At 36.7% G+C, this 27,164-nt stretch overlaps 1 protein-coding gene across 9 annotated transcripts; it reads left to right on the forward strand.

The window, feature by feature from the left end:
- The first annotated feature begins 165 nt into the window (after positions 1–165).
- On the forward strand, positions 166–26,894 carry LOC124630848 (2-oxoglutarate dehydrogenase, mitochondrial). Of its 9 annotated transcripts, none has more exons than XM_047164872.1 (23): positions 166–313; positions 2,361–2,471; positions 4,708–4,842; positions 7,820–7,970; positions 8,335–8,402; positions 9,133–9,250; positions 13,140–13,218; positions 14,035–14,211; positions 15,878–16,026; positions 17,160–17,245; positions 17,606–17,785; positions 18,205–18,385; positions 18,848–19,066; positions 19,362–19,555; positions 19,920–20,173; positions 20,533–20,645; positions 20,752–20,939; positions 21,085–21,178; positions 21,682–21,874; positions 22,302–22,439; positions 22,812–22,976; positions 23,668–23,763; positions 25,271–26,894. In XM_047164872.1, the coding sequence occupies exons 2-23, from the start codon at positions 2,385–2,387 to the stop codon at positions 25,368–25,370; spliced, it is 3,165 nt and encodes a 1,054-aa protein (XP_047020828.1). In that variant the 5' UTR covers positions 166–313; positions 2,361–2,384; the 3' UTR covers positions 25,371–26,894. The 9 variants fall into 9 exon arrangements, with proteins under 9 accessions (XP_047020828.1, XP_047020823.1, XP_047020829.1 ...); XM_047164867.1 differs by lacking the exon at positions 9,133–9,250 and adding an exon at positions 10,302–10,434; XM_047164873.1 differs by lacking the exon at positions 9,133–9,250 and adding an exon at positions 11,953–12,055.
- The last annotated feature ends 270 nt before the right edge of the window (positions 26,895–27,164 follow it).

Genomic DNA, 27,164 nt, shown 5'->3' on the forward strand with positions numbered 1-27,164 from the left:
TTACAGTCAGGTTTCAGATATTCCTACCTAACAAATCACCAGACTCGCTGAAACCAGTTGGAAACCTTAGCACTGTAAAAGTTGGTAAAGGTTTGAGAATATCAGCCATAGAAATAAATTCATTATTTTACCCTGTGAACACTGAACTTCAATTTGACAGCTTGTTTGACAGTCCACCTTTCGAGAATCGACGAGACGATTGACGACGGCAGCGACGAATCAGCGAAAAGCATGAATTTTTGAATTCTTTCAATCAAATTTGACTGTGCTTGCCAGACAAGACAATTTACTACACATTCGAATAGTGTCAAAGGTAAATTATTGCTCAAGATAAAATAAACTTAGGGAATAATATCGAAACGGGTACGATGAAATAGGAACGGATACATATTTGATACAGCAGTTCTTCGACGCAACATACCTATCACATTTGGTACGTGAAAAAGTGAGTTATATAACCTTGAATCACGGGACTTCAGTATTGATCAGTTCAAATTTCTGTAAAATATTCTAGTGTGGTTAAAGTTTATCAGGTATGTTGAGTTTTCTTTTCTAACTTAATGAAATTCCGCATTATATGACGCAATGAGTGTAAAAGAGGTTAGGAAAACTGCAGTGCCCTGTTCTGTATTATTTGTCTCTAAGCTCATTTAAATGGAAAATGGGACTGAATTGAAATGATTATATAATCCGGCGGGTATTTATCTGTTTTAGAAAGTAGTTGTGCATGATCTATGAGGATCACGACATTATTACAGAATTTACTATCTCCTTTCTATTCCACTAACATCTGTTTTCATCTCTACCAATGTTTTCTTTGACCAATGTGTGGAATAGGTGTCTGTATGCTTTTTTCTCAGTTGTTTATTCATGTTTATGTAAAGGGATTACATGTAAAAATCCAACTTAGTCTTGTTTATGCTGATATAGATTATTATCATTATAAGCTGATACAAGCATTGTATATATTTTTTTAAATTATATATTTTTTTAATACCTCTCATCAATCCATATGTGCTTCTGTTTTGTATTCTAAAATTTCAAATCTTTAAGTACTTCTGAAAAAAAAATTAAGTATTGTTCATGTAAACACAAGTGATTTCTACTATGGCCTTGAACTATTTAATATAGTCTAAATATATTTACCACACATGTAGTGCATCTATATAACAGTTTTGACTACCTGCCAAATTTGTACATACTAGAAAGTAGACGGAAAGGTAGTATGTACTATAATTATGCCTTTATTATTTTGTTTATAAATACCTATTTATTTATTATTTATTACTAGCCTATAATGTCCCACTGCTGGGCAAAGGCCTCCCCATCCCGCTTCCACACCTTTCGATCCCTCGATCGAGTCCACCAGTCCCGACAGTAGGCATCCAGTTTGTCCCGCCATCTCTTCCGGGGCCTACCCCGCCTGCTGTGTCCATCTTGGGGTGTCCACTGGGTAACAATAGTGGCCCATCTTTCCGGATGCATACGGCTAAATACCTATGTATATAATATTTTTGTTATATACCTTTTATGTACTAGCTTCAGGCTATGATATAGCTCAAGTATGCATACTACATGTTATATGTAAGCGATTTGTCACCTTATTGTTAGTCAGGAAATTTTTCAGTCCTATTGGTAATTTTCAACATACAAACTTCTATGTCAAAATAAAATTGTCCTCCCTTTTTGTAATTCCTTTCTTAAACTTCATTAAATTAATTATTCTTTTCTTCATTACCTTGTTTAAGTAATTAAACGGTGAATAAAGAATTGTCTCAGTGCAACAGATTTCTATGTGCCAGTTACTCTGACATTGACAATGTTGTGTCCTAAATTCTCACGTTTATTATCTCTTAGTTCTTTGCATGTAGAGCATATTTATTTAATGTGAATTTTATCTTGTTTTTTACATCTTTACTGCAAGCAATGTAAAATGTCTTTTTTTATGTCATTATTTCTTAAGCATTCACTTTTTCCTACCCACTGCTTCTCATAATGAAAAAGTAAATGAAAGCAGGAGAAAGAAATATTCCCAGGAAATAACTTACACAAGCGCCTTATGGAATAACACTCTCATGCTGACAATAGCTTTTATTTTTACTATTTCCTATTTATATACAACCTTGTGAGAATTAATATCCTGTATTATGGACTCTTCTATTATGTAGAACCTTATTATTACTGACTGCTCCTTTTCTTTGGAAAATTACACCTTACCAGGCACATCACATATTTAACAACAGTAAAAAAAAACATTTCATTTATGTCATGAATATTTATAAGTTGAACTTAAAACTGCAACTCATGGTGATATGATAGACACTCTGATTGGCAGTTCATTGAATAACTCTTGTTTACAGATCTGACACTAGAACGAGACAATCATGCATCGTGCGAGGGTAATTTTTCAAGTCACAAATAAAGTTGGCAGCAACGACAGGTTCGCCTCATGGCTCCTGAACAGACCCCAGGTAAGTTTTCTTAATTTCTGTTAAATTCTAAGTATTTTTATATTTACTGCTCTTAATTATTATCTTCATGACTCATAATTCCAAGGAAAAAAAGAACCTTATAAAATATAACGAATGTTGTCCAGGGACTTCCCAGTAGTTTTTTTTAAATTTGGTTCTGTACCTAGTTTAGGGTACAAACAAATATGATAAAATGTTTCCTCTACCTACTACATCATATTGTTAAGTATAGATCTCATGCTATAAGGATCCCTAAAATATCCTTACTTCCCTATTTAAACTTATGTAACATAGGTACGTCAAAAGTACACGTAAAACATTCGTCAGCTCTTCACTAATAAGTTCAAGGTTAAGGCAATGGTCACTAACAGTAAACTGTGACCTTGTCAAATGACATACAGCCCATACAGGCAGTATCTAATTAAATGCATAACATATAAAATATAAATGCATTACAACAGATTAATGATAGGAGTTTTTTTACTTGATTACGCCTAGCATGGGCGTCATAACGACAAAGTGTGAGTCACATCACGTGTCTTGTCGTCAGAAGCACATACTCGATTACACTAGTTTGTAACTGCCTTAGATTAGTATGTGTCATTTTAGTGTTATCCCACTTAAATAAAGAAAGGATTAAGTTATAGACAGCCCTATTTTTGCATATTTGATGAAAATTCATAAGAAAGGTGATGTAAGGTATGATATTCTGTTGTCAGAAAAAGTGCTGGCTTTTGGATTGTCACTAACATAATCTATCATCACTATCTATTTGAGGATACATTTTGTCATTTGATATTTAGTACCTACTGCATCACCTTAAAAAGTATTTTTGAAACAGCGTAATAATCGGAAGTATTTAAGGGTCACTACAATTACCTTTCCTGATAGGTAGGTATATTATATTTCCTTATTATCCTGTTTTAATTTAAACGATGGCCTTATTAAAGCATTTATGACGAAAGTTCTTGGAAACAAGGTGACGCATTTCTCGTAGTATTTACTTTATCCTTTACCAACCTACCAGTATTTTATGGAAATTATCTTCTTTCGCCGTAATGTCTGTAGAATCAAAATTATCTGCGTACAAACAAACTTGTTTTTTTTTGTTCTCACACATTTCTGCAGAATTCGGTTATTTTGACAAAATATGTAGGAGTTGATAAAAATGATTCGCCGAATTCATAAATCCCCAAGTTTCAATTATATCTGGGCGGGACGTTCTGACTAGGTATTATTCTGCTAAACGGCGCGCAATAATCCCACATAATGGCTAGACTTCATTATAAACTGTCCCTGAAATAGGTTCAATATAATGCTCATATTTAAACAGGTGCATAATCTCTTTTTCGATACCTTCGGCTATGAATTTGGTTCATAAAGTCGCCAATGTTCTTGCCTTCTAGTAAACCAAGAAAACCACGTTATTCATCCTTCATAAATTCAGCTTCAGGATTTCCACTGCTAAACGCATGCTACCCCTATTGACTTCCAACTGTAACGTCATTGAGCGTCGCAGTTTTCTTAAAAAGTTCAAACCACCCTGAAATGGTTGACATTGATTTCCTATAAATGCCCTAAACGAATTGCCGTCTGACTACCAAAACCCCCTGGTGTTTACGGGAATTATTATCATAATTGTCTCTGCTTTACAAGTAACAATTTAAAAATGATTCTGAGAAAATTCCTAGTATCAGAATTTCTGCAGTGGTCTATTTGTAGAGACGATCGATTTGTTCGTAGACCAACCATACCTACCTGTTATGAGTATTGTTTGTTGTGTAACCGGCGTGCTAGTCCCGCCTCTAGTTTCAGTATCTTCGTGACGAGACGGCCGAGCCCCTTTGTTACTCTGATAAACTTTGTTCTACATCGTTATCTCACTGTCACCTTGTTGTTTTTTTAACCCAGACAATTCCAACTTAATTTGTGATTGCGTTAATTGCTCGATATCTACAGAAACTTGATTATGTATAGCGAATTCTGGCTTACAAAGACAATTGGAGGTATGCCAAGCGAAATGTGTTTGCCAGAAGAGAGATTTATTTTCATGTTTGAATGTGTTTAAAAAACAGGCTGTAGTATTCTGTGCATGTTGACGTCAGTTGACGCAATCGACCGTATGTTAAGGTGCTTAGATATTTTGTCGAATACCGGTACCGGCATTGAATGTGGAAATAAACGAGTCGTTCTTTAAATAGACTTCATTAATAATAATTTCCTTTTGTTAATACAGACAACTGCTGTGCCAGTAACCAACTTCAGGCATACCAGTTCGGCGGCCGCAGAGCCCTTCCTCAATGGCTCCAGCTCGGCGTACGTCGAGACTATGTACAACACATGGCTCGCTGACTCCAGTTCTGTTCACGCGGTAAGTTTCGCATCACTTTAATACGCAGTGCTTAGCAATTATGATTTTCGTAATCAGCGGCATATGGCCCGGATGGAAAATCATTTTTATTACTGCCTTATCTATCGCTCGATAAGTACGTCGTACAGTCCAAGATGAAAGTTTACACGTTCGCCGTATCATCGAAATAACAGCCAAGGACAAATACATAATGCAAAGAGTGCCTAACGAAACTAAAATGACTGCTCTCAACTTTTATAACAATAGGTCTTGACATCTATTATGTATCTACAATATTGCCTTGACATCGAAATGAATGACCAGAATAATTGGTTGCGCTGTGAAGTAATAAATTGGCTTTAAAATAAAAGATACTTATTCTAAATGGAAAGTTTATGTTGATTGAAGGTCGTTGTTTCTTGAGAATTAAAAATAAATAATGAGGTGCACTGATAAAATATTTAAATACTTATAAAATAGGGTCTACGTAGCAAATAAATCATGCAGGTTATATTATCATATCGATATTACCTTCTACTTTACCCTGTGTATTCAGTAATGTGACGTAAGTTAGTTACGTGACACTGACACCTAATAACGTGACCGTTAAGATATTTTCCCCTAACGATACATCATGGCTGAGAGATTGCCACAGACTGATTTAGATGCTAAGTACGGAACGTGACGCACTGAGTTCTAGCCTTACCACTCTTGCCTTGAACAAATGCAGTTTCGCGCTTACTGAGCCCCATCATTAAGACCTAAGCATGAATATAACAGGGAAAGCTAGCTTCAAAAAAACATCTTCATGCAAATCGGTAAATCCGTTTAAGAACTATGCTGCCACAGAGATACATGCATAGCAATCAAACTTATAACACCTACACTTAATTGGGCCTCTATTTGTCCTTAACTTTTCGCATAAAATATTCTAGTTTGTTGGGATCGGGGATAATAATTAAGGATGGAAAATAGTATATTTTGGGAAAACGCAGGTTAGCTTCAGGGTTTTTTGTACAATGAAATCGAGTAGATATTAGACATTACTGCATGAAGTGTGTAAATATTTTCTAGACTTAGAGATTAAGTTGTATGTGTATATCATTATGATGCGTTTTGTTAGTAATCTGTATTTTCTACCCGTGATAGCGCTGCGGATATTGTTGAACAGACGTCCGTGATAAGATAACCATTTTATATGAACAAGCATCCTAGTGTTATCTTAGAGTTTTCACAGCTATCTACGAATCAAAAGGTGTGATCTAAGATCAATGTAATGCGTCAATGGCATCCGGAAACTGATGTATAGATATCTATAGAAAGCTTGCTAGCATTGGCGCCAATAAAAGCAATCAAATAGATGATTTGGAAACTCAAATAGCAAATATTCTAAATGCTAAAGTGAGTCTCAATGTCACATTTTATAGTACTTGAAATTACAACACACATGTGCAGAAAAATATTCAGTTAATAAATAACCGTTTTAAGAGACCATTGCCTACATGTGTCGTATGATCTTAAAAAAAATAACCTATTAAGATTGGCTGGAACAAAACAAACATATTGATTCAACACTTGAGCGATAAATTGTACTAAATTGTTCTTCCAATTACGGGTAGCATAGGCTCGTCTTGTCTAGACGAGGCCTAGACTGTTGTTATTAATTCGTTTATATCGATAGACAGGTACACTATTGATGGACTATTGTGTAATGTACGCCTAATACGATCTTGATGCAGCAACCAATAGGAAGGGAATATCACTGTCACAAGAAAATTATGTTTTTTCTTTCTTGGACATAATATTCCATCGTAAAATGTTTACAATAAGCAGTTTATTTGTAAATGGACAATGAAAGTCAAGGTCAAGGACGCCGAATGAATCTTCTACGTAGTATAAGGAAAGGAGATGTTAACAAGTGTGAACTGACGATCCGTGCATTACCAATTCGCAGGTGATTACTAAACGGAGGCGGTTGTAACTAGCTTTGAATTATCTCTTTTAGCTGGATCAATTCTAGGAAGGTCTGAGTTGAAATGATCGCGAACACGCCTACAGCAAAGAATTGTCGCTTGTTATGAACACCAATGTTGTATGCCCATTTTATGTGCTGGTTTCTGAGAATTTGCAACCAAAGGTTAAGTCATTCTGTTGGTGTTAAATACTCCAATTCCTGGTTGTGTATGTTTCTTTATTGAACTACACAATTCCTTGTTTATGCAGTTCCCAAGAAAAGAAAAAACATATGAGGAGAAATTTTTACACATAAGATAGGCGCAGCTGACAGAGTATGGACAATATCAGATTATTCGTGATTGATTACAATGAATTTGAGTTATCACTCAAAGTCTCAGCTTTCCTCAATTCAAATATTATTCTTCTGTAAAATCACTGTTCAAAAGATAAGTGATGCGCGCCTCACGCGGTATCATGCATCTTAAGCAAATTATTATCACGCATGACAATAGCGTATCTACTTAGTAACAGTTTTAACAATACCTGATGTACTTATTTATGAATTTGCGTCATTTTATTTAGAAGAGCACGCGCCATGTCTGGTGCGTGACGTTGCACTATTGACGTATGACGTTAACGATTTATTAATACCACAAATCGTTATGGCTATCTACGGTCTTTTCTTAAATCACAATTAATTTGGAACAGGAAAACACAGACGTTTTATGTTATGACGAAAAGGCATGTCTGGTTTTTAGAGTTGTGTACTTACCTACTTACGTATGCTAAGTGTTATCGATTTTTACGGTCTGGTCTGGGTGTTTCCCAACCTCGTTACTGACTTCTTTTTCTGGGACAAACACCGCATTACGTCATACTGCATTTCTGCTTAACGGTTTCAATTTTCATACGAAAGGAATTACTAAATCAGATATTTCTGGACTGTACTGATTTTAGTCCACACCAAATCAATTATCTTCTTTATATGAAAATCTCCTTTAAATTCTAAAAAAAATGCAATAACTGAATTTAACCTTTCTAGTCATGGGATGCATTCTTCCGCAATGCGACGAATGGCGCTCAACCCGGGTCGGCGTACACCGCGCCGCCCAACTTGGCGCCATACAACAAGAATGAAGTCCCTCTCACATCGCTCGTACCCTCCGGCGCTGGCATGCCATCTATCGCTGCAGGTTTGTTCTATAGAAATAGTTCTAGAACTTTCTACTGAATGACTACAATGTATTATTTCAATGACTTAACCAATTTGACCTTTCGCTGAAATAAAGCGTGCATCTTGGGTGGGTAGAAAAGTTTACCTTTACTGCGATTGCAGACAGTACCCAACTGTAGAAAGCTATACAAACAATTGAGTATTATTGTATTTTACTACAGTGGAGTCAAACATTTTTAGTTGAGTTCTTGCATCTACTTTTTTTGCAATCTGACCAAGTAGGTTTTACTTTATGAACCTCTATTCGATAGAAGATGAAGCTTATCTTAACAGTCCTAAGGAGGTTTATCAGATTAATTTTAAACTAATTTATGGTTTAACAGGATCGCCAATCAATGAGAAGATCATCGATGACCATCTGGCAGTGCAGGCTATCATCAGAAGTTACCAGGTGACAAATATTCCTATCTTATCACTGCAACGATTTCTTGTACAATATTCATTATTGTTTGCACTTTTTGTCCCTTACACGTGATTTGTCCTGAACCGAGGGAGCTTATGTACGTCACATATTTTAACTCCAATAAATTCAAATAATTTTTGTACTATTTTCGGTCATAAGCTCCCCTACCTGATGTGTTTTCCCTTTTGTTTTGTTCCCAGTTTTTAAACACATTTACTTAAAATAGGGTTTAGGTAGTTTGTTATTTATTTACACTTTTTACGAGCAGCTTAATAGTATTATCATTTTAGGTTGTGCTCAAATGAAGACAAATGCAATTTTATGCAACAGGTCACGCTAGGTACAGTAGACTTTCCCGTGCCTTATTTATGTTTTTGTTACCACACAATGTTTAGTTGTTCTAATTTTGTTAATTTGATAGTCCTAGTTGGTTAGGAAGTATCAATATGTACACATTAAAACTATGTATTTTTTACAACAAACAGTCGTTGGTACTGCGTGTGTAACATTTGGCATAGCGGTTTCAAGACTATTCGTACTGTCAAGTCTAAATTCTGTTACACTGCCTAGCGACGAAAACATCTTCTATGATTGAATCAATTTTGTAATTTATTCGGTGGTTGAAGTGGCATCGTATGGATGCGGTTGTGTGTAGTCGCTAGGCGGTGGACGTTTGCGATTTGGGCTAAAATGTGACGTGGTGGCGGGTGCGTGACAGGCTCGCGGTCACCTGGCGGCCGACGTGGACCCGCTCGGCATCACCACGGCCAACCTGCCTCAGCTAGGCATGCGCGGCCCAAGCTCCGAGCTCATCATGAGGAAATATTTCAATTTTGGTACGCACGACACGAGGGATATGTCGCTGTCGTAATTGGACGCAACACTCGTATATCGTATCGTTTTTATCAACTTTGCATTGCGTGTCACTGACTGTTGTGTTTCGTAAGCGATTTTATAACACACATACATATTTTTAACTAGTCATGCTTATGGGAGAATGCCACGAATGCTCAGATGTGGCCTTGTCTAGCTATGATAGTGTAGCTTTACACCTTGCAGAACACCACATCGCCATACAATGAATGCATCTTTGATATATCACTGTTATAGTGTTGTCCTCAAACTTTAAATGTTTGATTTATGCGTATATGACGTGCGTCTCGTATTGTAGATAACACATTTTGTTTAACTACACTGCTTGTGTAATAGTTATTTGTTCGAGGAAATTGTTCTTGCATATGCATGTGTGTAATAATACTCGCTGTCGATTGAGACCAAAAGTTTTATTTTGCTGTAGTTTTTGATTTCAAGCAGTTTTAGTCACCAAAAATAATCCTAACAAAGTAAATAACCATTCAACATTCAATAATAAACAGGTATATAACAAAACCAAACATTAAATAATTACATATTTATAAATTCAAAATATAATTATCCATGAGAACATTCATTACTTCATTTGTTCATGCAAAAATAACAAGACCGACATAAAATGCTAGTCTCAAAATAGTACAAGAATCTAAATTAAACGAAATAATTTAATGTCTGTCTATCTGTCGTTTTAACACACGATATTTAAATGGCCAGGAGCTGCCAATAATTGCACGTTTGTGGGAATACTGAGGTCTATAAATTATCTTTTCAGCTTTCTTTTTTTTACATCTATATTGCGTAACAATCTTATAAACTTTCCAGTCTCTCCAACTACCCTTAATGATAATACTACTCGCATATATGTAGGTACATAATTTCTTTAAGTAAAATATGCAACGGGTGTACGTATGTATGGCCGCTTTATATTAAATATATCTTATGAAGGGATATTTCAACGAAGGGGACAAAATTTTGATTGATTTGTTACGAATATCTTTTTTACGTTGGATGTAGTCTCGTGGTCACCTAGTGGCGCAGTTAGACCCGCTGGGCATCGCCACCGGGGACCCCACATCCAGTGGCGAATGGCACGGCGGCTTGCGAGCCTTCGCAAACGAGGCCGTCATTAGACAACACGTCAGATTCGGTATGGACGAAACTCTATCACGTATTCCAATCGAGAGCACTGATGTCAAATGGACTTCGCAATTATACATCATTAGCGCCAAGATAAGATAGTTTATGTGTGAATTGTAAACCCAAACAAATAATTAATTAGTGTCTGTCCATTTGACATCAACAGGGTTCAAGTGCTGAGTAACGCGTTACTCGTGTCTTGTCCGGTGCGCGGTCTAGTAGGGGGTTAGTCTCGGTACCACACCTTGCACCGTCTGATTGCGGATATGGTCCTGCGTCCACGCGCCTCCTTACACTTACCTCTATTGTACCGTCTGTAGTTAGTTATGCTTTATGGTGCTTGGTTTGTAGAACTTCTAAAAAGTAGTTATGGAAAAGGAAAATTTTGAATATGGAAGATTTTTTTGACATTTTAAACTGCTGTTAATGAAATAATTGGCATAATTAAAATAATTGAGACTAGCTTTTTGAACACATCGGTCATACTAAAATGTTACTAATTAACCGAATATGACTGTTTGTTTTTCCACATTGTTGTGTTGTGTCAGTGGAAAAGTAACTATTTTATAAGTATTAACAAATTATGGTTTGGGTATTAAGGAGCTGCTTAACAAATCGCTTTATCGTCATATTCCTTTACTAGAAAGATGAAAGATTGAATTTGAATTGTAAAATATATATTTTTTTAAATGAAAACTAGGACAACACTTAAATAGAATAATGCCCAAAGGACATGCTACGACTGTTCGGATATTTACACACAAATACACACAGAAATGTATGTCAGGATGAGCGTAGTACACAAACTACAGGTGGAATTAAATAGCCTAGATATTTTGGTCAGCCAATTTTCAACTTTATATCTTTGATCATAAAGTTGGTAAATGGTCGGACACGTAGTCATGAAAGTCTAGTATAATTTGGTATGTATTACAAGTTAAGACGACATTTGTAAGACAGTTAGTTAATAGCAAAAATATCCTGTGTTTAGGAACCTAAATAACATGTATAGTACCTACTTATCATTATTTAGTGAAAACTTGTTTATAAATACATAATACATTGTAAAATACACATAAGACTAAGTTACTAAACTAGTCGTAGATAGAATAAACTAACTTAGGTTTGCCAAATAGATTTGTCATGATTATATGAAATGTTCGATGTTAGAAATTAACAGGTATTTAGGTAGGCATAATACTGTAACCACTATATTAAACTGCTTCATTTGAATATTATACCACTCTTGCTTAACCACAGGGACATTATGTTTTGCTCCCAGATCAGCACCATATATGACATAATATTTATCTATTATATTCTAACCAGCTGCAGTCGAGCTCTGCGAAATAACTCACTAATCCCCAAAAAACCTTTTATTTTGAAGCAAGGGAACATGCCTCAAGCTATACTTATATTATCAAGGACTTTAATATTTTATGTTTTTTGATTATTTTTATTTTTTACCCAATCGTATCGGCAGTTACATAATACACGCTAAATGAGAATGTTGTGCACTAAAAAACAGATCCGGGGACATCACATAGCGAATCTCGACCCTTTGGAAATAGCGAACAGCGCTTTGATCGGTAAAAACAAACGGGAGGTGATTCACAACAGCTACAGGTTTGGTAAGAATACACGAGAACCTGAAATACAGAAAGCACCATGGTCGCTCGTTGTCTCATGAGTAGGTAGTTATGGCGGCGAAGCAATGTTCGGCTACAATTTTCCATTTGCAACACTCAAAAAATTCAAACTCCTAAATGTAAATATGATGTAATTCCGGGTGGATTTTCCCTATCAGATTATATTCCTAGGCAGTAATTCTTCACTAATGCAGATTGGCACAAAACCAATAATTGAGTTTTATTATTCCATTGTTGCAGTCGGATTATTTGGACTTTTTATGAACAGAATTTATCGTCAAAGTTAAAACAATGTCAATGGTCGCGTTTATTTTTATTTGCGTTTTTATTTTCTGTTTAATTATGTCTGTTCGTAAATCGATTCGAAAGCTGGTAGCCATAACTACAAGATCATAAGTTATGTGGATGTAACGCACAAGGTCCTCGGCTCGCACGCACAGTTGCTCATCTCTATACCTATTTAAGTATTCATGATCTGCACGATTATATTCATAGTTTATTTATTATTATTATATTGGTGGCATGCCTGTATTTACTAGATTGTATGAGCATTAGCATGTATCTATTTACTGCATGAAACTGTATTTATCTATGGAATATCCATTTACTATAATTGTACATATTTTATTATTATAAAAGTACTTATATTTCTGATTGTGGTGTATACAGATATAAATCTATATCGTTGTTTGGCATCGAAGGATGCACTAGTTGTCTTCAGCATTTTATTCGGTGTTGGAAACTTTCCAAAGAATTGCTCTCCACTTAAGTAAACAACAACACTTTGTTGATGCTGATCAAAGTTTACTTTCATAACATCTATACTATATTGATGCACCGTGTATTTGTAAAGTTGTCATTTCTGTATGAACGTAAAATCATGGGATGATGTTGTAACGAAAACTAGAAAAGAACCTAGTAAAGGGATATGATATCTTTCAATTTGCTTTATTTTGTGCTTCATCAAGGGTTAGACATTCTCATATAATGTTGCATCGTACTTGGGTAGTTAAGAAGAACTACTGATTATAACGTTCGTACTCTGATTGCGCTTTATATATTTTAGATGAAGCTGATATGGACAGAGTGTTCAAATTACCATCAACGACTTTCATTGGCGAAAAAGAGAAAGCGTTACCGTTGAGGTGAGTTATTAAAAATAATTATGTTTAATTATTAAGTTAAGAACAAGTGAAAGGTATGCCACATGCCACGCAAAAAGCTTTACTTATACTGCTTAGTACAATGGACTGTCTCAAGGTATACATTTAGGCACTTTGTCCAAGAGTGTACAAAACATTCTAATCTAATCAATAACCCCAATTCGACAATACACTATCTAATCCGGGGTCTGAAACTATCTTCAAGGAATCAGACAATAATCGTCTACTAAATCGAAGTTCGACGCAAAAAGATGTGTATAATCTCAGGTGTTGATGTAGATAAAGCCTTGTTATCAATATTATTGTGTGGACCTTAACCTTGTCTTTCAACCACGCCTATGTTGAAAGTTTATCGCTTTCCTCGATAACGATTGCAACAGCTGATTGGATTTTAATCCCAGTAAATAAAAAGCTAATTTGTATTTTTAGGTAACACTATATTTGCGATAGTTACGCTTTCTCTAAAATAGGTACAAATTAACTATTCTAAATCCTATTCTAAAATAAATCCTATTCTAAATTAGGTACACGAACATGTTTGATGTATGAAATCAATTATGTTATGGCAATTTTTAAATTGAACGAACCTCACCTATAACCGATTTCATGTTTTTCTTGACAAACCAATCGATCTATAATCGTACAAAATTCAAATTAAGAAAGAACTTTCTATTGGAAGTTTGTCAAAAACGAATCCCTTCTCTAATTAGATACATTCCAGACACACAGCTTTCAGGGTCTAATAAATTTCGAGGGTTTACTTGCCGATTTCCTCTACATCGTTTTATTACATTTCAGAGAGATCCTGAACCGTCTAGAACAGGCTTACTGCAACAACATCGGTATCGAGTTCATGTTTATCAACTCTCTGGAACAATGCAACTGGATCAGGCAACGCATCGAGCCTCCCAACGTCGGCAAGATGAGTAACGACCAGAAGAGGTTGATCCTTGCACGTCTTACCAGATCCGCTGGGTAAGTTATACTGTTTAATGGAAATGGCGTGTCAATGGCTCTTTTCAACTAATTTAGCACAAATATGCGCATGTGGTCCCCTCCGTCACTCGCTGAAACCTATAAAAATAGGGCGAGCGCTATACAGTTTCGTGGTGTCAGAAACACATAAATACATACATACATGAAGGTGTAACACATTGGGATCGGAATTGATTGATGAGTGTTCGGTTGCATTTGGTCTTCCAAAAGGGATTCCTTTTTCATGGACTGCAATATCAATACCAGTTGTATCCTTTGGGAGGATCTAAAAGGTTCCAAGTTTCAATGGTAATTTAGGTTCATATTATGATTTGCTACTTTTGTTTGATATCTAATCTCGCCTATACAACAATACACATGGTATTATACTTCTTCATGGCTATTTCTGTCTATACTATATCAATATTATCAATGCTCCAAGATCGATATCACCTTGAGTCAAATTCAAGCTACCAAAAACATAATAGTGTTTTAGGAGGTAAAAATGTACCTTAGTTACTATAACATTAAATGGACAGCACCTAGTTTTATTTAGTATTACGGGGTTTGATTAGATGCTAACCCAAAATCTCAAGTCAATTCAAATCAAATCGTTTATTTTGCAGAGAATATGGGTACAAAATGAGATGTCAAATTTATGCATAGTTCCAACACATTCTACCTTACGGCATGCAAAAGAAAAATAAAAATAAGTCTCCAAGAATCTTTACAAAAGTACTCTGAACTAGTTAGCATCTTGCATACTTTGAATCCTTTTTAACCTGATGATGGTATGATGATAAAATGTCACCCATAGAAGCTGAAGCTCTTTTTAAAACATTGTATAAGTGGAAAACACACTCATAACCTTGTTACAATCATGTTTAGTGTGACTACTTCTGTGGAGTGTGAACAATCACATTACGTTGTCACAAAGTGGAGCACTTGACGGACAATTGCCAATTACTGCAAATTAACGTTTCGTGTAATGACGAGATTTCCTCTTTGTTTGTACTAAATGGCGTTATACAAGCCTTTTACCTGGCCTGACGACAATGCACTCGGTAAATATGTTAGATAAGAGAGGCCTTAGAAATATTATGCATAATAGTGTGCTGGGAAAATCGATATTATACCAGCTAGGTAATATGCAAACTCATTAGTATTCTGGAATAGATAAAAACCATTTCCAAATTTTGACGAAAACCAGTTGTAATCATCATCATAATGTAGACTGCTTTTTAAGTGGTTTTATGATAACTTAAAACTATAAAAGATTAAATCTAATGATAATAGAACACTAATACAGATTAATAGTAGGTGTGTTAACATATCATTTTTTTCTGCGCGTCACTGAATTACGAAATGATTAGCTGGAAGCGAGCAGCCGAAAATCGATCTCAGTGGCGTGCACTTGGAGAGGCCTATGTCCAGCAGTGGACTGCTATAGGCTGATGATGATGATGATGATTGCTTACTATAATCGTGGGTTTTTACCATTTCTTGCAATCGTCATTGACAATGTCAGCTATTTTTTTTCTTCATATGTTAGAAGAGAGAGTTGCTAGATATTAGGTACTTCAACATAATCCATTGATTTCCACGAGTCATTCCTAAAATAAAAATATGTTTTCTAAAAATGCGAGTAACGTGTTTATATGTTCAGATTCGAGAACTTCCTGGCGAAGAAATGGTCGTCAGAGAAGCGTTTCGGTCTGGAAGGCTGCGAGATCCTGATCCCGGCCATGAAGCAGGTCATCGATGTCTCCACTCGTCTTGGTGTTGAGTCCATCATCATGGGCATGCCCCATAGAGGTATAGTAAGTTCAACTCAGTCGTGCGCGCGGCCCTATGTGTGGGTAACCCTTGTACATATACAGTGACTTTGTGTGCGTGACAAGAGGTACAGTCGGGTACAAATACAGTTATTTAGGGGTTGTATACGGCTGTTTAAAGTACAGTTATTACGTAATTTAGTTTATTTATTTATAATGATTCTGTATCGCTACTTGAAAAATCAAATGATGAATTTTCGGATTCGCTACTTTCACCAATGTTAATTCTAAATTCTGACTCCATGTCAAAATGTCTATAGTATTCTTCTTTTTTCTTTTGTACATGTCGACAAGTATTACCCAACATCCCTTCATCAATTTGACTTAAACGTTCATTTATGAGTTTCATTATTTCCGTCTTATTTTGGTCGACATTATGCGAAGCAACATAATTTTTTAAAATTCCCCACACATTTTGTTTCCATTATTATACTAAACTATAGGTCTTTTACATTCTTAGTCCACACATTTATTTATTGTCCGCGTACCCCGAGCTAGAAAATATGTAAGGAGTATTTAATTCATCTTAGATATTTCACTTCATTTATTTCTTAGATACTGTCAATGTCAATTTGAAAAGCCGTATGAGAAAATAATGATAAACTGTAAAATGTAATAATAAAAAGCTTTGAATGTTGTTTCATTTTTTTGAAACGCTACCTGACTCCTTAAAACATTTTCTCCGTGAAGAACTAGACATTTTCGTAAACGACTGTACCCATAACAAAAAGCGATGAGAACACGTCATGCTCGGACGACGTCACTGTCACACGAATGAAAGTTGTATATTTACAAGCCGACGCACACATAGGGCCGCGCGCAAATCTGAGTTGAACTATCTATAACTTGGAGTTCATACTAAATTATTAGTTAAAGGGAACTTGCTTACAAGTAAATTGGAGCCCGTAAATGTGACAATATTTGTATTCTGTTAAAGAAAAAATATTTTTTATTCTCTTGCGTCTAACAATATTTGTCATCTTGTCTTCTTCCATACTTCTCAATGAGATATTATTTCATTTGTAAAACTTCATTTATATCCTAATAGAGCTAAATAGGAGTTTTGCTCAAAAGCAACAGCAATCATATTCTCATTGAAACTGTCCTCCTCAGGTCGTCTGAATGTGGTAGCTAACGTCTGCCGCAAACCTCTTCACCAGCTGTTCACTCAGTTCGCCGCCCTCGAAGCCGAAGATGACGTAAGTATTTTTCTATTCGATATTCAAAAACATTCTTTAGCAAAAACAAAACACTCAAGAAAAAAAAAAAAAACTGGAGCTATGTACCGCCAATCATTTAGTACATACGCCAGCAGGTCGACTTACCCGAATCTGTCAAATTTTATCAATCGAATATCAACCTTCCACTATTGTGATAAGGTTGAATATGTATTGAAGGAATTTGACAGCAATCTGTCAAATTCCTTCAATACATATTCAACATGTAGGTTGATGTGCTGTCGTCTGTACGTATTAATTATGGCGCAGTGGGTTTTCAGGTACGTATAGATTTAATTTTCCAACAAAACACATTTTAAATATATTTATTAATTTCTCCAGGGCTCTGGTGACGTGAAATACCATTTAGGTACATACATCGAGCGTCTTAACCGTGTGACAAACAAGAACATTCGTCTGGCTGTCTGCGCCAACCCGTCTCACTTGGAGGCCGTGGATGCTATCGTGCAGGGCAAGACCCGTGCCGAACAGTTCTACCGCGGTGATAATGAGGGCAAGAAGGTATGTGTATTATGATGGATTATTATTTTTATGATTCTTTTATGGTCCCAAAGGATGAATAAAAATAGCTGATGTTTTTCTATGTTCCAGAAAGTTTAGAATGCTCTCAAATATTGTAACTATCATCTTTAAAATGAAAAATAACAAAAACTTATATGACTAGGAATATTTTAAATGTCGTAAACCTATCCAAATCAGATCAACAAACTTTATGAAAAATAATTGTTGACTGGGCATGTCTTCAGGTCACATACCGATTTTTTTTTTAGAGTTGAAGATAAGTATAACTAATACCGTCTATTGCCCCTGTTTCATACAGCCTCACAGTAGGTTTTAACTGAACAGTTCGACTGTACAGTTGAAATTGGAAGTTTATAGCCGTCATAAACGACAACTAACCACGTTATTATCCACTGTAGGTCATGTCCCTCCTCCTCCACGGTGACGCAGCGTTCGCCGGGCAGGGCGTGGTGTTCGAGACCATGCACTTATCGGACCTGCCCGCATACACCACGCACGGCACCATACACATCGTCGTCAACAACCAGATCGGCTTCACCACCGACCCCAGGCATTCCCGCTCTTCTGCTTACTGTACCGGTGAGTTTGTGTATTAAAAATATAGATCGTAAAAATAGTTTGAATATTTGAATAGACGAACTTTTGTCCTTGCTGAAATTTTTAATGATTCTCTCACCTTTTCCACACTAGGCGAGCGTCTTGATTATGCATTTGAACAGCGTGAACTTAATATCAAGACGATTCTTTATCATACACGCATCAATGGCATCGATCGACTATCGATCGTTTGGTGTGGTAACACCCTTATGGAGCTTTGAAGTGTGGGTACGCTCGGCACAAGCTCACTGTAGCGAAATCCTTTAGGATGTTGTTTATTGGCTCTTAGTATTGACATATAGTATCATATTTTAATTCTGACATTACAGCGTCAATAATTTGATTTCTCTAGAACTGTGTTACTAAAATATATGCACAATAGTCCTAGTTATTTCATTCGGTAAATGAACGTGAACACCTACTTACTTCTTACATTCTCTCCAGATGTGGCCCGCGTAGTAAACGCCCCGATCTTCCACGTGAACGGCGACAACCCCGAGGCGGTGATGCACGTGTGCAACGTGGCGGCCGAGTGGCGAGCCACCTTCCACAAGGACGTCGTCATCGACATCGTCAGCTACCGCCGCAACGGACACAACGAGATCGACGAGCCCATGTTCACGCAGCCCCTTATGTACCAGAAGATTCATAAGACTAAGCCCGGTAAGTTGTGTTTTTGTAAAGCAGGATGGGACAATAATGGTCTTGTTTTTCTCTTTCTACAAGTTCTTGGATAGCTTAATCTTAAGTGAAACATAATGTTGCATGCCAGCTAAGAATAAAAGTAAAGGCAGAAGAACATTCGTGCCCTGAAAACTAACTTAATTCACAAAAACACTTTTTAATCATAACTACATATTTTGATTTACACTCTCTGACTGTAACACCTTCAGCCTATCAGCCTGGATATCACGTCACATACTAGTTTCCTAGGCTATAATGTCAATTTTATATACAGTTCTCGAGAAGTACGCCGATCAACTGATCAGCGAGGGAGTAGTCACCGCCGAGGAAGTGAAAGACGTAAAAGACAAATATGAGAAGATTTGCGAAGACGCATACACTCAGGCCAAGCAAGAGACCCACATTAAGTTCAAGGACTGGCTCGACTCGCCCTGGTCTGGCTTCTTTGAGGGCAAGGACCCCCTTAAGGTAATGAAAAAATTGCTGTGACTTGTTTGAAATAGCTAACTTCAATTAAAATAACAGTAATTGTAGAATTGAGAAAGTTAGTCTTACAAAAGTTTATTTTCTTACCTCTTACCTACCCGGCCCGTGAAGTATGTCGGGTAGGTATGATCGGGAATGGGTTCATATACTATCATCATCATTTCAATCCTAGGATGTCCACTGCCGAACAAAGGCCTCCCCACCCTTATTGATTTCCAATAGGACTAGTTTAAGCAGCTTGCGTCCTGAAAGATAGTGAAAGTAAATACATTGTTTAAGATATTCATCACCCTGCTCTCTTTTGCTATTCCCCAAACAATTATTAATAAAACATTAACATTCCCAGATGTCCCCAACCGGCGTTGTAGAAGAGACTCTAGTGCACATCGGCAAACGTTTCTCATCCCCTCCCCCGAACGCTGCTGAGTTCGAGATCCACAAGGGTCTGCTGCGTATCCTGAAGGCTCGCATGGCGATGGTGGAGAACAGACAGGTGGACTGGGCGCTGGGAGAGGCCATGGCCTTCGGCTCCCTGCTTAAGGAAGGCATCCACGTCAGGCTGTCCGGAGAGGACGTCGAGCGAGGCACCTTCTCACACAGGTCAGTAGCAGTCAGTGTAATTGTGAGGTTGATTGCTGTTTTTCAAGTAAAGTATTTTTTTCTGAATGCGGATATCTGAAAATGTTAAATAGTCTGTTCGATTAAGGCGAAAAAAAAAATAGAAATTAAAAAGAAAAAGTTACTTTACAGAAATACATAAAAAGTATGTAAAGAGGTCAAACATGACACCTTTCTCCATTTTGGAAGACGTTTGGATCGACAGGCTTCATAATTTCTACTTACTTACATTACAGGAATATTCTTTCTTTTGAGTGTGGTATACCACGTTTTTTAGTTTTTCTTTCTCCATCATTCTTTATCGAATTAGTTTATCACAGTGACGCTTTACTTTATCACAGACATCACGTGCTGCACCACCAGAAGGTGGACAAGGCGACGTACTGCTCGCTGTGCCACCTGTACCCCGACCAGGCGCCCTACACCGTCTGTAACAGCTCGCTCTCCGAGTACGGTGAGTTACCTACACACACATCACCGATCTTCCAGTCTGACTGGACACAGCAAAAATATAAATTACGATTTATTTATAATTTTTTCCTTCTCTTTTTGTAATCCAGGTGTCCTCGGCTTCGAAGTAGGCTACTCAGTAACAAACCCGAACGCTCTCGTCCTGTGGGAGGCGCAGTTCGGAGACTTCAACAATTGCGCCCAGTGCATCATCGACCAGTTCATCTCCAGCGGCCAGTCCAAGTGGGTGCGGCAGTCCGGCCTCGTGCTGCTGCTGCCGCACGGCATGGAGGGCATGGTGAGTACAGCAGCGACCAGCTCATCTCCAGCGGCCAGTCCAAGTGTAGCGACGAAGAAGTTACTTACTAATTTAGATAGCATAAAAAGAGAACACACTTTTTATTACCGACACCTTAATCGTAATTTGTTTTGTAATTCTGTAGGGTCCCGAGCACTCGTCGGCCCGGCCTGAGAGGTTCCTGCAGATGTGCGCCGACGACCCCGACTACATGCCACCTGAAAGCCCTGACTACGAAGGTAAGTTATCTTTAGTTTCATGTTTATTGTAAAAATAGTAAAAAGCAGCAAATTAATCTGAAAGGGTTTTGAATAAAAAGTAAAACGAGTCCTACTTTTATAAATCAAATCAAATCATTTATTTGCATAATACAGGTAAAAAAGATGTTACATATGGATATAGAGTGCACTGTATCATTACCTAAATACATGTGCAAATATTTATACAGTCTTTAGGCAATCAATTTTTCTAATTACATTATATTCTTACAATAATATTACAAAATTATAGAAATGTCAAAGGATTAAAACGTACAGAATGTCAAGTGAGTTATAATTGTTGTATAAAAAAATACTTTGTAAAATCGGTGTTGTGAATTCGTTTTTTTTAGATTGTGATCGAAAAAGGAACTTTAATTTTAAGCCAATATTTATATTCTGGAACTTTTGTGTAAAAAAAAACCACGATGGTTCAATTACTTTTCTTTCAAATCGATGTTTAAATAGCTTCTCCTTACACACAGTCCGTCAACTCCACGACTGCAACTGGATCGTGGCGAACTGCTCGACTCCCGCGTCGTACTTCCACATCCTGCGGCGACAGATCGCGCTGCCCTTCCGCAAGCCGCTCATCCTCATGACGCCCAAGTCGCTGCTGCGTCACCCCGAGGCCAAGTCCTCCTTCGACGAGATGAAGGATGGATCTAGCTTCAGAAGGTAACAACTGGATTTTATAAGGCTTTTTATATTTGAGTGTTTTCGCGCGATGCCGCTCGGTTTGTACAGGCGATGTTGGGCGGTTTTTAACTTAATTTTTGCACAGTTGTCAATCATCACCTGCACGAATCGGGCGATGTCGCTCGGAAAATTTGCTAATGTGAAAAGACTGTAAAAGTTAAAGGTTATCAATTACGAAACCTCGAAAAAAGAGTGTACAGGGTGACCTAATTTTACGAACAGAAATAGAAGAAGCATGTAACTCCCAAATTAATAATGTTGTAACTTGCACTAACTTAAATGTTGGAATTGTTATTCCAACATTTAGACTACAATACATTTTAAATAGCACACAACAGTGTGCTGCTAATTTTCTTCGCTGGTGTCAAATGGGCACACAAAATACCTAAGTTTTTGTCCCACATAGAGTGATTCCCGACGACGGAGTGGCATCTCAGAACCCGCAAGGCGTCCGCAAGCTGTCGTTCTGCTCCGGCCGCGTCTACTACGACCTGCTCAAGCACAGGCGCGAGAAGGGACTCGAAAAGGATATTGCTATTGTCAGGTAATGTATCAACAGTTGAAAAAAAAAAAATACATACACTTCTATAACTTTCAAAAACGCTGAAAAGAACACAATTACTTATTCTTCGTATTTTTTAAGTCAGTTAAAAACACCAAATTGAACACCATTAGGTGAATGGTTTTTTAAGGGTATGAAAGTCCTGAATAAGGCGAACAAAACCAACATGTATAAAACTTATAATTATTTTCCATCGTCTTTGCCCCTTTTATTCTCCCACTCTTAGATGGTTTCCATCACTGCTAGTCAATATGTAGTCTTTTTGGGAATTCCACATTCAAAAATTTCCAATCTCATTGAAATTGGCTGAATTATAAACCTATCACACAAATTAATGTAACATTTCATCTACAGAGTTGAGCAAATCTCGCCGTTCCCCTACGACCTGATCAAGGCCGAGATCGAGAAGTACCCGAATGCCAACATCGTATGGAGCCAGGAGGAGCACAAGAACTCCGGCTACTGGCAGTACGTCGAGCCCAGGTTCCGCACTCTATTGCAGAACCAGAAGACTGTCACGTATGTAGACTTTATTACGAAAATAACTTAATTTTTGGAATAAAATTTAATAAAGCAACGTTTATTTGCAAATGTGCATGTAGGCAGTTCAGAATATGCCTGTAACTATATGAGTAATTTGCTGCACCAATTTTATGACAAGATCCCAAGGGATTATTCTTTAAGTAGGAGTTTAAATAGCAATGAAGTAATAGTAGACCTAATAATTTGGTATAACGGAATGAAGAAATGGCTGGTTGCACTATGTAGATAGTTATTTCAGGCTTAGTATAGAAGAACAAGTTCCAAGAAGATATGGGAGGAAACTATTCTGAAGTACTAACCTATCGTACAGAAGAAACTGAATAAATATTTCTAAACAGTGGTCAAAAAATGCAGCTTGAGTTTCGGTTTCACAATTTTCGGCTTGCATGGTTTTAAAATTTGCATGTGTGGTAATTCACCAATCCTTTTAGTATACATTCCCGCATATTACATTATACGATGGTATTTCCTTAATTAACACGGTGCACTAACGGCGGATTTCAATAACTTATCTATGTGTTGATTTGCTTACTAGAGATAGGGATATGACATTTCTTGTATGACCAACTATCAAAATTATATATCTAGTAAGTAAATCAGCAGGTATTTAGAATATTGGGAATAGCCGTAAGAGTTACGCCATAATCTATCTGGCTATTGGTTGCAGTGCTAAGCCTGAAAGGGGTAACTGGTTTAGCCAGCTTTTCGGGCGGGAAGAGAAGCCTGTCTCGGTTGACGATGAACCAGTGCCGCGCACCGTTAGGTGAGCTCACGGCATATGGCGTCCCTCCCCGATACGCATAGATGTTACACATTCACGCTATCACGCTAAATTCCTATCCAAATTACTTATCTTATTTTGAAGCCAAATTGAGGGTGAAAACAAAAACATACAATTACAAACATACAAATTGAGAACCTCCTCCATTTTTTAAAGTCTGTTGAAAACTAGCAAAAAATAGAATTATTGTGACGTCACACGTCATGCTTGCAAGAATTTCAACTCGTAATACCGTCTAAGAATCAGTGAAAATTTTAATGAATTACCGAGTTGGCTTCACAATAAGAAAATTTTTATTAAACTTAACAAAACTATATTAGTAACTATTTTTTAATAGTTGGTGCTTTTTCTTCTAAAACTCCAATTGCTTTACACTGGCCTGGCTACATGCAGCACTCCATCCTTTTCGTCTTTATATCATTACATAATTGGTTCTTCCAACGGTTTACAGACCCACAGAGTACATCATATTTTCAGATCAGTTTTGCTTGATTTGACGTTGCCATTTTAAGACAGTAACTAAGGAAAATGGGAGGTCAAGGGACTGTCTTTTAATGATTTGATTAAATATAATTAATTTGAGTTTATAGTTAAAAACTTCTGTGTTAATTATACACAGCTGACTCGGTGGTTCTATAACTGGAATTTTAATGTTCGCTTTTACAATTTGTCACTGATCAAATTGCATTTAGCTCTTTTTATATTTGTAAATTAATTGAATGCTGTTATTGCAACGGAACTCAAGCTGCAAGTACTTGTATACATATATAGTATTTTATATTTTTATATAACAAAAATAAAGGTTAATCAAAGTTAACATATTTTTTTATAACGTACGTATGTGTTTGGTACAATGTAAGAAAAACATGTAACTTTAGCACCTTATATACCCTATATACCTTATACCCTACATACCCTATATACCCTACTGCCTCGTTGGTCTAGCTGTCGCAAGTGCGGCTGCTGAACCCGAGGTCTCGGGTTCGATTCCCGAGTCGGGCCGAAATCGCTTTGTGGGTTTTAGAAGACTTTCACATAGCAGCCCGGAGCCTGGAAGGTGGTGATTGATTCACCCGTGCATCGGAGAGCACGTGAATGTCGGTCCTGCGCCTGATCTCTTTCCGGTCGTGTCGGATTGCCGTCCCATCGGGCTATGAGAGTGTAGGAATAGGGAGTGCACCTGTGTCTGCGCAAATGCTCGTGCACTATAATATGTCTTGCGTAGTTGGCTAATCTCCTTACATGAGAACAGCCGCCGTAGCCGATAATCGGCTAGGAGGACATCATCATCATCATACCCTATATAAGGTGCTAAAGTTACATGTTTTTTTTTATGTTATTTCTCTGTTTTTATACACGAATTTGTTTTTTTTTAGCGAACCTATACCTTTAGTCGTTGTCAGGAATATATATTATCTGTTGACGTCCAATATTATTTTATGTGCAACAAAAATTACCAGCATAATGTTCAATTTTCCTTCATCTGCAGTTACCACGGCCGTGCGACCGCCGCCGCCCCCGCCACTGGATCCAAGGCCGCCCACAACAAGGAGCTTAGGAACCTTCTCGAAGAGTTCTGCGTGCTATAAACGAGTCACCCACTGTCAAACACGAACATTAGCGATGGCAATCCCGAATGGCTAGCTTTCATGCAACGCAAACTTACACGGTTATAGTACCAATCAAACAGAGCCATTCATAGACCATCACTATCAAACTATATACTGTTCAAACAAAGTAAACAAAACAAGATTTATGCCATATTAAAACCACATTAAATAACTACGTAATTTATCTCGAAAAACAATGTATCTTTGACATGATCATTTATTTTTGTCGAACGAAATTTATTTTTGTATAATATTGAAAAATATTGTTTTTCTCTTTACTCTCAGTATTTTGTTGTAATTCTCTTCATGTTTAGGTAGATTAGTTAGATAAATTATTATTTATTTATTTAATGTAGAATACGTGATCTGTAGACCTACATAATTTATTTTTATTGTAAAAGCAATAACGTAGTCTCCCGTAGTCTCCACTTTAAGACGATGCGTATAGATAAATAATTACTTCAGAAACGAAATGGTACATTAATTACAAAATAGCGCTAATACGCTGGTTGTATTATTTTCATGTACATAATGGTTTATTTTTTTATAACTCGTATTCGATATTTTTGTTTTAGTTTTGAAGTTGAAACGTTCCTTTTGCTAGTCCGAGGGATACGTACGTATAGACATTGGTAATCTTATAATGAAGCGCTGAAATCGCACTTGGCAAACGACATGGAAAGTAATTGGACATATTTTATTTTAATATTTTTTAATTGTTTTTGTTTTGCGAAAATATATACAACAATATAGTACTATAATGTCCGTAAATAATCGTAATTCTGTTGTAGACAGTTCGCTTGCAAGTGCGGTTGTTACCACTACATACATAGCGTCGCTTTACGATACTGTACATGAGATATTATTAGTTAGTGAGTTAATGTCTAGTAACTAGGCACCAGTTTTTAAATAAATTGCACCTTAGTACATAAAATGTATGTAATGAATAGTGGTACATGGTCAGGTCGTTTTGGTTTGCAACCTTCCGGCCCCTGCGCATAGGTTTAGTTCGCTCATAGTTACCGCCGTTGTGAACGGCACGTTGTAAGGAATAACACCAACATCCAACGCTTTGTATAAACCGACGCATACTATAATTATCTTGTCTGTAGTCAATCTTCGAATGTATCTATGTCGTTACCTAATATGTACGTAGAATTTAATGAAAATGGTAATTATCTCACTATTGTGACAGGTAGCCACGTGTAAACTTAAGCTTTATTCAAAATCCTAGTATTATGTGACATTCAACCTAAACATTTACTGCGGTTTAGCTTTCTAACACTATTCGCATGTGTAGGTGCATTGTTTTACCTATTGTTAAAATTAACATATTTTGATGTTCACGTATTTTCGATATATTATAGACTCAGGACGCCGCTGAAGAATATCAAAGAATTTAATGATAGGCATTCTTTTGGCAAGTACTACCTGAGTCATTTTATTGCTAAATGTTAGTTTGATTTAGTTATTTACAAATAAATATACTATTAATTGAATAAATACTGGTTTTATTTTTTACGTGCTGTACAATTTCGAAATTCGAAAATACCTTTACACTAACCCCTTATTACATACACTACATACATACGTATGTGGATTCAAGAGACATTTCAGAAATTAATTACTCTGGAAATATCATCCTTTTGACTGCTTTAGGTAATTTATAACAATATTCGAAAATTTTTTCAAGGTTGTGTGAATAAACCCCTGACTGATAATAGCGTAAACAAAAGACAATCGCCTAAATACACAAATAGAAGTGTGTCGTAA

Source organism: Helicoverpa zea, chromosome 5, assembly GCF_022581195.2.
Source record: "Helicoverpa zea isolate HzStark_Cry1AcR chromosome 5, ilHelZeax1.1, whole genome shotgun sequence".
NCBI lineage: Eukaryota > Metazoa > Arthropoda > Insecta > Lepidoptera > Noctuidae > Helicoverpa > Helicoverpa zea.